Source organism: Propithecus coquereli, unplaced genomic scaffold (assembly GCF_000956105.1).
Source record: "Propithecus coquereli isolate 6110/MARCELLA unplaced genomic scaffold, Pcoq_1.0 Scaffold461, whole genome shotgun sequence".
Lineage (NCBI taxonomy): Eukaryota > Metazoa > Chordata > Mammalia > Primates > Indriidae > Propithecus > Propithecus coquereli.
In genome coordinates, this window is record NW_012150408.1 from 42,466 (window position 1) to 56,563 (window position 14,098).

Sequence of the window (14,098 nt, forward strand, 5' to 3'; positions counted from 1 at the left end):
TGCCCAAGGCCCTGGGGTCTGGGCCTGTAACATGGGCGAGTGTGAGGCAGTGACCTTTATTCTTGCTGCAGGCTGTTGCCAGCTGTCCAGTTACAGGTTAAAAACTTAGACTTTGCATCAGACTGCCTGGGTTCAAGTCCTACTATGTCACTTCCCAGCTGTGTGCCCTTGGGCAAGTAACTTAACTTCTCTGGACCTCAGTTTCTTCATCTGTGAAGTGGGGCCAATAAAAACCAATACTTATGCAATGGGTGGTTTTAAGGACTAAATGAATTCATCATTGGAAAGCACTGGTACCTGGTGCACAGTCAGGACCAGGTATCTGTCAGCTGTTCTTGTTGTTGTTATTACTCTAGGGGACAATACTAGCATGGTTCTGGGCTTGGTCCTAGACAACAAACAGGGACCCAACCTGGCTTGTTCTGCAGCAGTAAAGACCCCACCATCTCCTACTCCTAGCCCCAGTTGGATATCTCTGAAGACTAAGCCCTACTGTGTGCCCAGCCCCATGCTGTGTGCTGGGTCCTGATGGTCACTCTGCTTCTGCTCCTTGTTGACTGTGCAGGTGAGCAGAGGACGGATGTGTGGCCAGGCACGTCTAGCACAGGGTGCTGCATGCCATGAGGGAGAACACGGGCAGAGAGGGTCCAGAGGGCACCTCGAGGCATCCCAGGGGAAGTGGGTTGGTGAGCAGAAGGTAGACGGTGAAGCCAGCAGGAGAAGAGGAAAGGGGTCCGGGCACGGGGAACAGCCCGTGCAAAGGCCTGGATGTCGGATGCAGTGAGGTGGGCTAGAGGAAGTGAAGGGTGGTGTGCGTGGCAGGGCACACGTGAGAGAAGGGCTGGGGGTGCGGGTGGGCTGTACTGGGGCATCTGGACTTTATCCTGGGGACACGGGAGCCACGAAGGCTTTTAGGCAGAGGAGTGATGCGATCTCAGTGAGCACCTCAGTTTCCTCCTCTGCAGAATGGGAATGCTAATAAGTTCCACCTCATAGGGTGTCATGGAGATTATATTAGATAATACATGTGAAGCTCTTAGTAGAGTGCTCTGCACATGTGTTTGTAATTACTACAGTTATTTTTAATATGATTTTGGGAAGTCCCTGGGTAGCTAGTGAGAAGAAGAGATGGAGGCAGGGAGGGTGGTTGGGAGGCTGGTGCCACCTTCCAGGAAGCGATTTAGTCACTTGGTTGCAAGTACTTCTTGAGCACTTGCTGTGGTGGAAGATGGGGCTGGCCTTGTTCTCTGGAGATGCACTGAGGGCATAGAGGGTGGCAGGTGGGTTCTGGAAAGATTCAGGGGCTGAGACGCAGCCCCAGCGGTAGGGTGCCGACAGGATGGAGGGGCAGAAATCGCCAGAGTTGGGCTCAGCAACAGGATAGAGATTGGTGCCCCTGGGGTGAGGAATGAGATGGGGGTGCCTCTGGGGAGAGCATGAGTTTGGTCTGGGAGTCCCAGGGGCCTAGAATCCCTTTCCCCCCAAGTCCCATCTTGCCTGCCTTCTCTGGCACTGGGGTGGTCTGAGTGGGGTACACATGGGGACAGGACCCTGCCTTTCCCTCTGGTCCCCAGGGCTGTCTGACCTGCTAGCAGGAGGCTCAGCCAGGCCTCTGGAGACCCAGCCTTCTGTTCCTGCTTTGAGGACCTCATAAGGGACCCCGGGCCCAGGCAGGAATCCCTCCAGCCGCCCACAGCTGCAGGGCTCAGTCCGGGCGGCCTCTGACATTCCGTTGCACACCTGGCAGGATGTGCCCTCTGCTCTCCACCTCTAGGACAATGAGGACCTCCGCTGCCACCTTCCTCCCAGAATGCAGGGGAGTCGCGGCTGAGGTCAGAGGCAGAGCTCCTCGGTCCCCCCGCCCTGCAGGGCCCCAGCTTTGTCCCCGATTGTGTTCAGCGTATTTGGGGCTGTTGGAAATTGGGAGAGAGAAACTGAGTAAAGGAACCAGCCTGCATCGCATGTCGCCGGCTCCCTTTCCTCAGATCACAGCCGCACAGCCTGTTTGAAGTGCAAGCCAATTGGGACGCTGCCACATGCTATTGATGGGGGAAACTGAGGGACACGGTCACCCAGCAAGGCGCGGGAAGGCTGAGTCTAACTTCCTTCCCCAAATCTTTCTCCTCAACCTTCGAAAGACCATAATAGGTGCATTTTTGCATTTTTTTTAGAGAAGGTCCCAGGCACGAGTGTGGTGGTGCAATCATAGCTCATCGTAACACGCAACTCCTGGGCCCAAGCGATCCGCTTGCTTCAGCCTGCCGAGTAGCTGGGACTACAGGTGCACGTCACCATGCCCAGCTGAGTTCTTTCATATTTTTAGAGACAAGGTCTCACTATGTTGCCCAGGCTGGTCTTGAGCTCCTGGCCTCAAGCAGTCCTCCCTCTTTGGCCTCCCAAAGTGCCGGGATTACAAGTGTGAGCCGCTGCCACCTGGCCGATATTTATATTTTTAAAACAAAAGGAAAAGCGACAGGCAAGTGTCAATGCTGCTTTTTCAAGGTATCTTTTTATAGTAAAGGTGGAAAAAAAGCAGTTTTTAACTGGCATGCAGTGGGTGGGTGCATGTCGTCAAGAAGGCATTTTTTGTACCAATTTAGGGGCTTAGATGCCAGGTGGGGGTGGAGGGAGAGAGAGCTTGCAAGAAGGAGTTTACATTTGGGTTTGGGCTGGGGGCTGGGAGTGAGCTCCCTACGGCCAAGGGAGCCAGCAGAGACGGTTGGTGGGATTTAGGAGAGGTGGTTCCGGCAAGGTTGGCTGAGATGACCTTCTAGCCTGGAGAGACAGACTGGGCTTGGGCCAGGAAAGACTTCACAGCCCTCCCAGCCCTGAGACTGTCTCCCAGGGGTAACGCTGAGTCCTGTTCTTCTGCTTATAAGCTGCGTGACCCAAGACCAGTCATCTACCCTCTCTGGGCCTTGTGCTTTCTCATTAGAAAACATGGCCAGTGCCTCCCTCCAAGGATGTGGGTAGACTAAAATCTTACATGCAGTGCCCAGGAAATGGCGGGTGGAGGTGGGATTACTAACGTAAGGAGAGAGAAAAGTGTGCTCAGTCTCTGGCACAGCCGGCCTGGCAGGGAGCCCTGAGAGCAGGGAGGGTCAGGCCCTGGGAGGAGAGCAGATCCAGCCAGCCCCTGAGGGCGAACCGGTGGGTGACACAGAGGGGAGTGGCGAGGGTGTGTCTGGTGCTGCCCCAACCCAGCAGTGCTCAGAGGCAGGAAGACTTGGGCTGAGCCGGGAGAGCCGGCCCTGGTGACCGGGCTGCGGGGTCCGGACGACGCCGTGTCTGGCGAACGGTGCGTGGTGTGAGCAGGCGAGTGCCCTGTCGGCTCCCCGGACCGAGCCGCCGAGCAGCGGCACTGGGGGCTCTGCACAGGCACCTACGCGTTCGGTCTCGTGGACGCCCCCTCTCGTCAGGTGCTGTTGGTATCTCCAGTTACAGATGGGGAAACTGAGCTCTGGGGCGGACGTTACTTGCCCTGAGTCACACAGCTGGTTAGTGGGAGTCAGGATCCGCAGCCAGGCTGTCCGGCCGCAGAGTCCACACGCCGCGTGATGGCTGGTTGGCTGAGAGCTCTCTGCCGGGAGTTCTGCTGCTCCCTCTCCGCTGGGCCCTTCGTACAAAACCCCCTTCTGTGCTAGCACCTCGGAGCTGCAGGGACTCAGCCCCAGAATGGGGTGAGGCCGGCGGGGCATCTGCGGAGGCCGGGCTATAATGTGGGATCTGGGGCTGGCTGGTACAGCCTCCTGAGGAAGTCGGGAAGGCAGGAAGCACCTGGTTGCATGCTTCTCTGAGATGTCTGGCCCCTGGAAGGAGCGAGCCCTCTGTCTATAAGGGCATGCAAATGAGAGATGTGGGCTGAATAGTCAATTCGAATTATGACTTGACAAATCCCTTTCGAAATTGACAATGGGAGTCCCCACCCCAGCCTGGGACCATGCTGGGTCCTAGGGCTGAGCCGGCCACCTCCTCCCCTCCAGGGCAGTGCCTCACTGTCCTGGTTTCCTAGGAGGGTGGATGGAAGATCTGTCACTGCCCAGGACATGCTGACGTTTGAGGCCTTCCACACCCAGGCAGGCCCAGAGCGGTAGGTAAGAGCAGGACCCTGGTGCCAACTCCTCAGATTCAAATCCTGCCCCCACACCTTCCTAGCTGTGGCCTTGGGCAAGTCTCTTCGCTTCTCTGGGCCTCCATTTCCCCAACTGCACAGTGGGTCAGCACAGGCCGAGTGTGAGTCTGCGGCGTCGGCTCCCGCAAGATCACCCTCCGCAGTTTGCTCTGCACACCCCTGGGTACTGTTTCCTTGGAGATTGAGGAACGGGGCCGGGTTCCACGTTCTGATTGCTGCAGTGAGAACAGGAACGGCGTGTACGGGAAAGGGGCAAAGGGCAGGCGCTCCCTTCCCCTCTCTGGGCCTCAGTTCCCCACCTGAGTTAGGCTGTGGGGTGGCCAGGAAGCCCTCGCTCTGGCACCAGAACTGCCCCAATTGCATCATTACTATTGTTACTGTTGTTCCTTGAGAACTTACTCTGTGTCAGCCCTTTGCAATGGCACTTTGCATGTAGTATGTCTTTTAATCCCCCCAGAAAGGGAATGAGATAAGTGTTATTCCCAGTCTACAGAAGGGGAAACGAAGGCTCAGAGAGGTTACATGACTTGCCTGAAGTCACACAGCGGGTAAGGGTTGGGGTGGGTATCTGGCTCCTTGTCACCTCTACTCCCTGGTACCAGAACTCCCTGGTTCCCCCCAGAAACATTGATTGAAGGGGTGTGAGCCAAAGGGGGTGGAAAGGGGTGAATCAGCCCATTTTAAAGGTGGGGAAACTGAGGCCCAAGGAATTTCTGCCCCTGCCGGGGCTGCTGTGGGCAGTGAGGGCTTCTCAGCATAATCCTGGGCAGGGGTCGGGCCCCCAGGTGTGAGCTCCTGCCCCTGGGCCTGCAGCTGCCTCCACCTTCGAACACCAGAGTCCAGCACCTCCTTGGCAACATCTCTTGCCTATCTGGGCTTCTGGCAGAGGGTCCTGCTGGAGGGTTCTCTGCACTGTAGGACTGTGCAGGTGGGGGGACTCAGCTGTGTTCATGACAGGCCTCAATACAGACAAGTCGGAACCTGCCCCTACTCTCCAGGAGCCCCCAAATGGTCAGGAAGGAAGTCGTGGCAGCAGACGTGCTACACCTAGTGCTGCACGCTGACAGCCTCGTCGGAGGGAGTCTGGGAAGGCTTCCTGGAGGAGGGGATGTTGGAACAGAACTTTGACTGATGGGGCTGGGGACGGCATTCTAGGCAAAGGACACAGCAGGGGTGCACACCTGGAGATGTTGGAATGTGGCTTGGGCAGCAGGCAGAGATGAAGCCGAGAGCGTGCCGGGCCTTGCTGCAGGCCAAGCAAGGATTTGGACGCTGCCCTGTGAGCTGTGAGGAGCCAGCAAGGCTTTTGGGGAGGAGGAGACGTCGTTGATCTTGTTCTGGAAGGGACCCCGTGGCTGCTGGTCCCGAATTAGTCTTGCCAGATCCTGGCAGGACCCACAGACAGAGACTCTCACCCAGATCCCCCACAGTGGCTGGACCAGGTGACTCCCGAGGGCCTCTCCAGCTGTGGGGATTGCCATGGAAACCAGCTGGTCCCCAAGTAGGGACAGGCCCAGAAAGTCTCCGAGTACCAGCCACGTGGACTGGGATCCTGGCTACCCCCGGAGTGCTGCCATTTTCTTCCTTCCAAAGGCCACGTTTGGGCCAGGGCCGAACCAACAGGCCGCCCAGACAGGCGTCGGGTGGACGGGCCCCTGTGCCGCCCACTCTCGGCTGACACTCGATGCCGCCAAGATCTGCCGGGCCTGCGAGGCCTCCCCCCATCCACTGTCCTTTACCCTGAAACTCGATAAATCACGTGCTGGAGGAGGGAGGAAGCTCGCGGCTCCATTACGAGGCCCAGCAAGGCCCCAGTGGGCGTTAATCATGTAGCACTTTGTGCTCTGATCGGTAAATAATGGGGGGGCAGCGGGCAGAGGCCTTGGCGTGGAGGCTGGCCCAGAAGAAGAGCCAGGCAGGGCTTGGTAGCCACCCCCACGCCCTCTCCAGCCTCTACCATCGACTGTGTTGGAGGTGGTTGAGCCCTCCAGAACTGGCCATCGCCTTGATGGGCCTCAGTTTCCCCAGCTTGCAACCCAGAGCCTTTCCAGCTCCCAGAGGCTGGTTCCCAGCAGCTGTATGTAGCTGCCGACAGCGCAGGTGGGGAGGTCGTGGTTGAGGCGAGGACGCTGGAGTAGCCTGCCTGCGTTTAAGGCTTGGATCTGGCTGTTCTGGCTGTGCATCCCCAGGCAAGTCGCTTCCGTCTCTGTGCCTCAGTTTCCTATACTGTAGTGTCAACTTGTCAGGGTGCGGTGGGGCTACGGGAGGCAGTGCAGGCAGAGGCCCCGGAGCAAGGTGAATCATATGCCTGTGCCAGTTACCGCTGTTTGGCATTGATACTGTTGTCCTGTTAGGACAAAGCTGTCCCTTCCCATCTGGGCTGGGCCTCTGAGCTGGGATGTAGACAGCTGGAGAGAGGGGCCCGTGTCACCTCCATGTCCCCAGGACGTGGGACCCAGCCCAGAGATGTTTGCCGAGGGCCCCGAGCTGCCCTGTCCTAGCTGTGCCCACAGCGATTGGGGGATGAGTCTGGGCCCGGCTGAGTGGAGTTCCTGGAGGAGGGCATGGCTTGTGGCCAGGCATGGGGGCCAGACCGAGGCCACATGCCCAGAAGACCAGGGGATAGGGAGGGAGTGTGAGCAGGAATCTCCGAGTCCCTCCAGGCCCAGGAGGGGATGGCCAAAGTCCCCAGGAGAGGCAGCTGTCCCTCAGCTCCTGGCCCGGATCCCTTCGGAGAGGAAGCTGGGACAGAAACTGGTGGGGGTGAGGAGGGACAGGCGTCACAGCACTCTGCCGCCCCGCCCCCACAGAGCTGGCGGGAGGGCAGGGAAGAGCGCTGGCTGCCCAGCCCACACTGCTCCTCTGGGACCCGGGGGGAGGGGAGCTGGAGATGGGGCCAGGCTGGGCTGGAATGAGAAACAGCTTCAAGAAGGGGGAGCGGGGTGTCTGGGGGCCCGTCCAGCTAACAAAACAATGGCTGCTTGAGTCAGCGGCTGTGGCGGGGGTTCCCAGGCAGCCTGAGCAGAGCAGGCCTTGGCCGGAGCTCCCACCACCGTGTCCCTGGCGAGGGCCGTGAGTCAGGGCCTCAGATGCTTGACTTCGGGAAACAGTGGAGCGGCTTGTCCCTGTCCTCGGGAGCCCGCGCAGCTAGTCGGGAACATCTGTCGAGCACCTACAGTGCTCAGTACTGAAGGCCACTGTGAGCCAAGCCCTTCCCAGCAGCCCAGTGTGGGGGTGCGCTTATGTCCCTGTCTCACAGACCAGCAGGCCACGTTTCAGAGGGGAAGGGACATCCCACAGCGAGTTAAGAGCCGTGAGACTCGGCACATCGGGAGCCTCAGTTTCCTCATCTGTGAGATGGAGACACTGCAAGAGCGTGTGCATGGTGCCGGCACACAGTAGGTCCTCCATCCCACCAGGCCTCTGACCTCAGCCTGGGGCTTGTCCCTCCAGCTGTGCCTGTTGCAGGGGGGCAGGTATCTCGTGCCCCGGCCGTGTGGTGTCCCTTAGGGCAGCCTGGCTGGCTGGTTCACACAGCCCTTCCAGATGGTGCCCAGCTGTCCTGGGTGACCTCAAAGCCCTGGGGCTGGGTGACCCACTTCCTCCAGAGGGGTCGGAGAAACTGAGGCAGTCCTTCCTGTCTTTCTGGAAGCGTCTGCTAGAGCTGCTAGCCTTCGCCATTTTTCTGTTCATCCTGCCTGGTCCAGGCAGCCTGGACCAGGCGGGCAATTGCTGCCCTGTGTGTTCTCAGGAAGCCTCTGCCCCTCCCGTGCCTTTGTTTCCCCAAAGCGCTCCTCCATGCTGCTTTTCCTCTGTGGCTCAGGGCCAGGCCTCCTGACTGCTGTTCTTTGGCCTGTGTGGCCATCCCGTCCCACCCTGACCCCTCCAGGAAGCATCTTGGTCAGCCCCTGGGAGGTGCTGGTATTTCCTTTCTCAGCGGCAAGGCGGTTTCCTCCCTGGCATGGGGGCTGTTGCCAGAGGCCACCCAGAACCAGGGCCACACTGCCCCTCTCCCAGGGCTGGCGCACAGTGGGCCCGTGGCTCTTTCCCTGCCTCGGTTTACCCTCAGTGGGGGCGTCAGCTGGGTGGAGCCGTAGTGTTCCAAGGCCGGCATGTGCTGATGAGTGTGAGGAAGGCGCTAAGGTTTGGGAGCTGCAGGTGTGGCTTCACATCCTGGCCTGGCCATGAGCCAGCTCTTGGCTGTTTGACCTTGAGAATACTTCCCCCTTTGACGCCCAGAGGGGCTGAAGAAGCAGGGGTGAGTGTTGAAGGGTAAAAGGGTGGAGGGAGTCACTGGGCTTTGCAGGAAACGACAGTCCAGCGTGGTTTAGTGGCCCTTTTTTCTAGGCCTGGCCTTCGAGGCCTCCCACAGTCTGTGCCTGTCAGACCCCTTTAGGTTCGCGGCCCGGTCCTTGCTGTCCCTCTCCTTGTCCGAAGGGCCTTCTCCTGCCCTGGTGGAGGCAAGCCTTGCACTCATTCTGGTCTCGGTCCTGAGACTGGACACAGGATTGGGCTTCAGGGGCAACTGCTGAGCAAATGCCAAGTCGCCCCACTCAGGGGAGCCCAGGAGACACTGGCTCCGCCTCGGCTGTCCAAGCTGAGGGAGGAGTTGGCTGCGACACGGGGTTGAGCGAGGCCACAGAGGTCAGGGCCTGTTGCACCAGGGCCTTGAGGGCCCAGGGGCAAGATTTGGGTTTACAGTGAGAGCACTAGGGAACCATTAAAGACTGTTGAGCTCCAAAGAGGACATGATCTGCTTTACAGGGTTTTGTTGTTGTTGTTGTTTTGTTTAGTTTTTTTGAGACAGTCTTGCTCTGTCGCCCAGGCTAGAGTGCTATGGTGTCAGCCTAGCTCACAGCAACCTCAAACTCCTGGGCTCAAGCAATCCTCCTGCCTCAGCCTCCTGCGTAGCTGGGACTATAGGCACACATCACCACTCCCGGCTAATTTTTTCTATTTTTGGTAGAAACGGGGTCTCCTCTTGCTCAGGCTGGTCTCAAACTTCTGAGCTCAAGTGATCCTCCCGCCTTGGCCTCCCAGAGTGCTAGGATTACAGGTGTGAGCCACTGCACCCAGCCATTACATGCTTTTTAAAAAATAAACTTTTACCTTTGGAATAGTTGTTGTAGATTTACAAAAAGTTATAAAAATAGTACAGACACGTTCTGTATACCTTTCCCCAGCTTCCTCCTTTGTTAACGTCTTACCATGACTGTAGTACATTTGTCAAAAGTAAGAAACCACCACTGGTTCTTTGCTCGGCAAATGTCCTCTTTCTTTTTCAGGATGCCATGTTGCATGTATGCTTTGCAGTTTTAAAAGCTCCCTTTAGCTGCTGTGGAGGGGACATGAGAGGGGACCCAGCTTCAGGAGGTGTCGGGGGCTCCAGGCAGCCCAGGCCCGGCCAGAGTGTGGTGAGCTGCAGCCACCCTACAGTCTTAATGCCCAAAAGCAATTGCGTGCTTTCAGCTCCGCAGCAAGGAAACCTGACTTTGCCAGAATCATAAACAATCAGAAACTTGAGGCAGGAAGGTGCCCTCACTTCTCAGCAGCCGGCATAGTAGTTGTGTAGTCTATATCTGGGACGGAACCACTGGATTCTGCAACCTGCCAAAGTGCCCCCCATTACTGCCCCATCCTGTTCAGAGTGCCACCTGCGGTGGGACTGAGGCTTTGTGGGGTTTGTGGGCAGGATGTGAGACCCGAGAATCTGGGCTCTTGAAGCTCTCCCTCCACCTGGCTTCCTGCGGAGAGAAAATCAACACAATTACAGTTGGTAGTAAAATCAATATGTCAAGAGTTTTAATGGGAGAGTGGGCAGAACTGAGCTTTGGCCCTAGGAGGCAGTCAGCTGGAGAGGGAGGGGGCCTCCCACTCTTAGAAAAGAGCTGAAACCAGCTGCCAGTGTTCATCCCATTTTAGAGAGGGATAAACCAATGTTCTTAGAGGAACCAAAGCTAGCAGCCAGGTGTTTCCTGGGCCTGAACACCCACCTCCCCTGTCTTGCCAAACATGCAGTAGGTGTACACATGACCCATACTTTCCTCTCAGTTTTCCAGCACCCAGCATGGCCGTGTTGCTCTCAGTTACTTGGCTTGCAAAGGAAGCAGCTTAATACAGTCATTCACACTTTAGTGAAAAGTAGTTCCCTTTCTTTAGTGAACACTCACTCCAGAGCAGTCTCCACCCTGGAGAAGCTCACACATATGCTGCCATGATAAATGTGGAAGTCGTGGCCAGCACAGTGCCATCGAAGGGAGAGGGGGATTTTTTCAAGCCACATCTTGAAAGCTATCTAAAACTTGCTGTTTAGGCACTCCTAGAAAGGGAACAATGTGGGACTGAAGTGCCCAGGGAAGTACCAGTGGCTCAGAGGGGTGGAACGGTCATTGGCTGCTGAGGGAACAGCATTTACAAAAGTGCTGGAGCCCTGGCAGGAAAGTGTGGGCACGTTTGAGGACCTGCAGAGATGGATGTGGCAGGAGCAACGGGTGGGTGGAGGGAAGAACCCAGACGGGAGGCCTGAGCGGTTGGCAGGAGCTGGAGCACAAAGGCCTGGAGAGCCAGGCCGGAGAGCTGGAGCTGGGTTTTTGTCAGGGAGGGGCTGCCCAGCTTCGTGCTTGAGAAGGACAGGCTTGTGGACTGGAGGGGGCTGCTGGGGGAGTCCCGCCCTCCCCTGCCCTCAGGGGATTTGAGTTTTGAAAGCCCTAGGCCCAGTGAGACTTGGAGGGGAGGGCGGGGCTCACAGAGGAATCTCGGGCAGTGCGATGGGGTCAGGGTGGTATTTTGGGCCCGTGGAGCTAACTGCCCCTGGAGACCAAGTTCGGCTAAGGCCATGGTCAGGACGGCTGCCAGATCCCTGGACCCTTGTCCGCCTCCCGAGCCTGCAGCCCCCTCCCGCAGAGGGGTGCATTTCCCGGGCCAGGCTTCCGTTCACTGTGTAGCCTTGTGATCTCCCCGGCAGTTGGAAAGTCAGCTTCCCCATCAGGGTACAGATCATCTGGAGCAGCTGACAGCGTACTTCTCCTTTAAAAAAATTTTTTTTTAATTTTATTTTTAGGATCAGAAAAAAAAGTTGGAGGAAAGGCTTTTTAGAAAATTCCTTCGGTGCAGAATTAATGGCTTGTGAACATCAGGGCGGGCGGCGAGGGGGTGCCGGGTTCCCAGCGCGCTCCCTCCTCCCCCAGCTGCCCTGGCCCATGGATCACCCCAGGCGGGTGCCTGCTCTGGCTTTTCCCAGGACCCCCACCCTGGCTGGCCCGGGCCCCTCATCACATGGCCCAGGGCAGAAAACCCCGAAGTTGTCATCTAGGGCCTCCCAGTCTCCCCTCCCAGGGCTCACATCCCCTAGGAGAGGGTTCACAATTTTAATTTTAAAACAACTTATTTTTTAGTGATGCAAGTTATCCATGTTCAGTGAAAAAGAAGTTACATACTCCCTAGGAAAAGTCCTCCCGCTGTGAGGAGCCCACCTCACCTCCCTGCAGCTGCAGGATTGCTGAGGGCGGGGCGCCTGGGAGCAGCAGCTGGAGGGGGCAGGTCAGCACCAACTTTTCAGGGCTGTCCCCAACTCAGACACACAGGATGAAATCATGCAGGTTAGGGGTGAAGCTTAAGGACATTAAGGGGTCACTTATGCGACAGTCTGGGGAGTGGGGCTCCAGGCAGAGGGCAGAGCTCAGCTTGTAATGCTCAGAGCCCAGAAGGGAGGCCTGTGTGGCTACAGCGGGGGAGGGAGGAGAAGGCCGTGCCCGGCCAGATGGGAGGATTTAGGGTTCGGAATTTATACTGAGTACCCTCGGAGGGCTGTAAACCCTCAGAGGAGACCTGCTTTGTGTGTTTGAAGGGCTCATTTGGCAGCTGTGTTCAGGAATGGAAAATGTTGGGGACGAGAGTGGACTCAGATCACAAGGGGGCCTAGGGGAGCCATCCAGGTGAGAGGATGGCCGCCTCCGGGCATTTTATTTTATAATAATAATATTAGCAACAATCATGCGGGAAACACAATTGAATCAGTTAACACTTCCAGGCACTTGCCGTGGGCCATGTACTGTGCAAGCACTTTACAACAAATTCTCTCATCCCAGTGACTTGGGAGGCTGAGGTGGGAGGATCGCTTGAGGCCAAGAGTCTAAGACCAGCCTGGGCAGCATAGTGAGACCCCATCTCTACAACAAATAAAGAAATACTAGTGGGGTGTGGGTGTACGCACCTGTAGTCCTACTTACTTGGGAGGCTGAGATGGGAAGATCTCTTGAGCTCAGGAATTTGAGGCTGCAGTGAGCTATGATGGGACCAGTGCACTTCAGCCTGGGCAACAGAGCAAGACCCCATCTCTAAAAAACAAAACAAAACAAAACAAAAACGAATTATCTCATCCCAGCCCCCAGTAGGGTAAGTACTATACATGTATTCATTTTATAGTTACGTCAGCCGAGGCTCAGAAAAGTGAAGTGCCTTGCCCGGGTCACCCACAGTCATCCCCTAGAAGAGAATTCTCTCATGGGTTTTGGTCCAGGGTGCTCCCAGCCCCACCCCGGCTCACGGCTTGGCCCCCCAGGGACATCCTGGGAAACAGCCTTAGCCTAGAAACCCATTGGACCTCAACTGTGTTTATTTGCCCAAGGACAGAAGGGCCCATTATTGTTTTCTTTTGAAAAGTAGCAGAGCATGTGTGCAAAAACCAGGCGGGCACGGCAGTGGTTAAGGCTTGCAAAAGCACAGACAAGGAATTTAAAAAGAAAAACCTCTCTGACACTCCCCCCCAAAGGTGGTTTTGATACTACATTCTGGTGACTTCCCTGAGTTTCTGCTTGGAGCCTCTGATGTCCAGGTGCACCCGAGGCGTGGGCTCCAGTCTGCTGCCAGGTGCAGTGCCGGTGGCAAGGCCTCACAGCTAGCAGTCTTCCCCTCTGAGCCTCAGTTTCCCCATCTGCGAGATGGGATCTAATAGAGCTGTCAGGATTCCTGAAGTTGGTGCATGGGCCTGGCACAGTGTTAGTTCCCAGTAAACATGGGCTGTTACTATGTTTACTGTTGTGACACTTTATTTAGTGGTACTGGGCCAACGTGGACACAGGACTGTGCATTCGGGCACACCCAGCCTCAGTTTGACTCCTGTAATGTGGGTACATGAGGGATGGGTGCTCGGGGAAGGAAGAAGGGCCTCAGCTTAGGGAGGCCCCGTCTTGGGAGCTGCAGGGGCTGGGGGCGGGGTGGTCCTGAGCTCAGGGCAGGACACCTGGCAGGAGGAGAGCCCGTGGTTGCTGTGGAGACACAGAGCCAGCCAGGGCTGTAGGAAAACAGCCGCGGCAGGAGGGACGCCTCTTGGGTGTCAGCAGGTAAGTTGAGGCAGATGATGGCCTCAAGTGATCTGTGTGGACACCTCTGCTCTGGCCACTGTGACCCGCCAGGAGGGTCAGCTCCAAGGGCGTGGGGGGTGTAGATCTTACCGTCTCCGACCTCCTTGGCCTCTTAAGAGTCAAGCTTGACCTTGTTCCCTCGCCGGCTGTTCTTGCCTCCCTCACGCAACTCCTGCTTGCAGGGTACCTTAAACATCATCTCTTCTAGACAGTTCTATGACTAACACCGAGGTCAGGGCGACAGGGTCCCAGTTGTGTCTGGGCCTCTGCCAGAGCTGGGGATATAAAGTAGGAGCAAGCCTTGAACACTCTGAAGCCGAGATCTGAGATATCAACCGGCCGTGCAGACAGAGGGCCAAAGAAGGTTCCAGAGCTGAGGTCTGATGTGCCGTTCCTCTTCTAGCTGCAGCCGGAGCAGCTGGACTGTGGCGCTGCCCACCTGCAGCACCCGCTGTCCATCCTGCAGCCTCTGAAAGCCACGCCCGTGTTCCGCGCCCCGGGCCTCACCTCCGTGGCCGTGGCCGTGGCCAACAACTACACGGCCGTCTTCCTGGGCACTGTCAACGGGAGGCTCCTCAAGGTAGGGTGGGCTGCGGGGGCCGGG

The 14,098-nt window shown here is 57.1% G+C and overlaps 1 protein-coding gene across 2 annotated transcripts in view; it reads left to right on the forward strand.

The window, feature by feature from the left end:
* The window catches only part of PLXND1 (plexin D1), a 51,870-nt gene that overhangs the window by 3,975 nt on the left and 33,797 nt on the right, over nucleotides 1–14,098 (forward strand). For both annotated transcript variants that reach the window (XM_012655170.1, XM_012655171.1), the window contains exon 2: nucleotides 13,898–14,074. In XM_012655170.1, coding sequence (XP_012510624.1) covers nucleotides 13,898–14,074 — 177 coding nt within the window. The remainder of the gene's footprint in view (nucleotides 1–13,897; nucleotides 14,075–14,098) is intronic.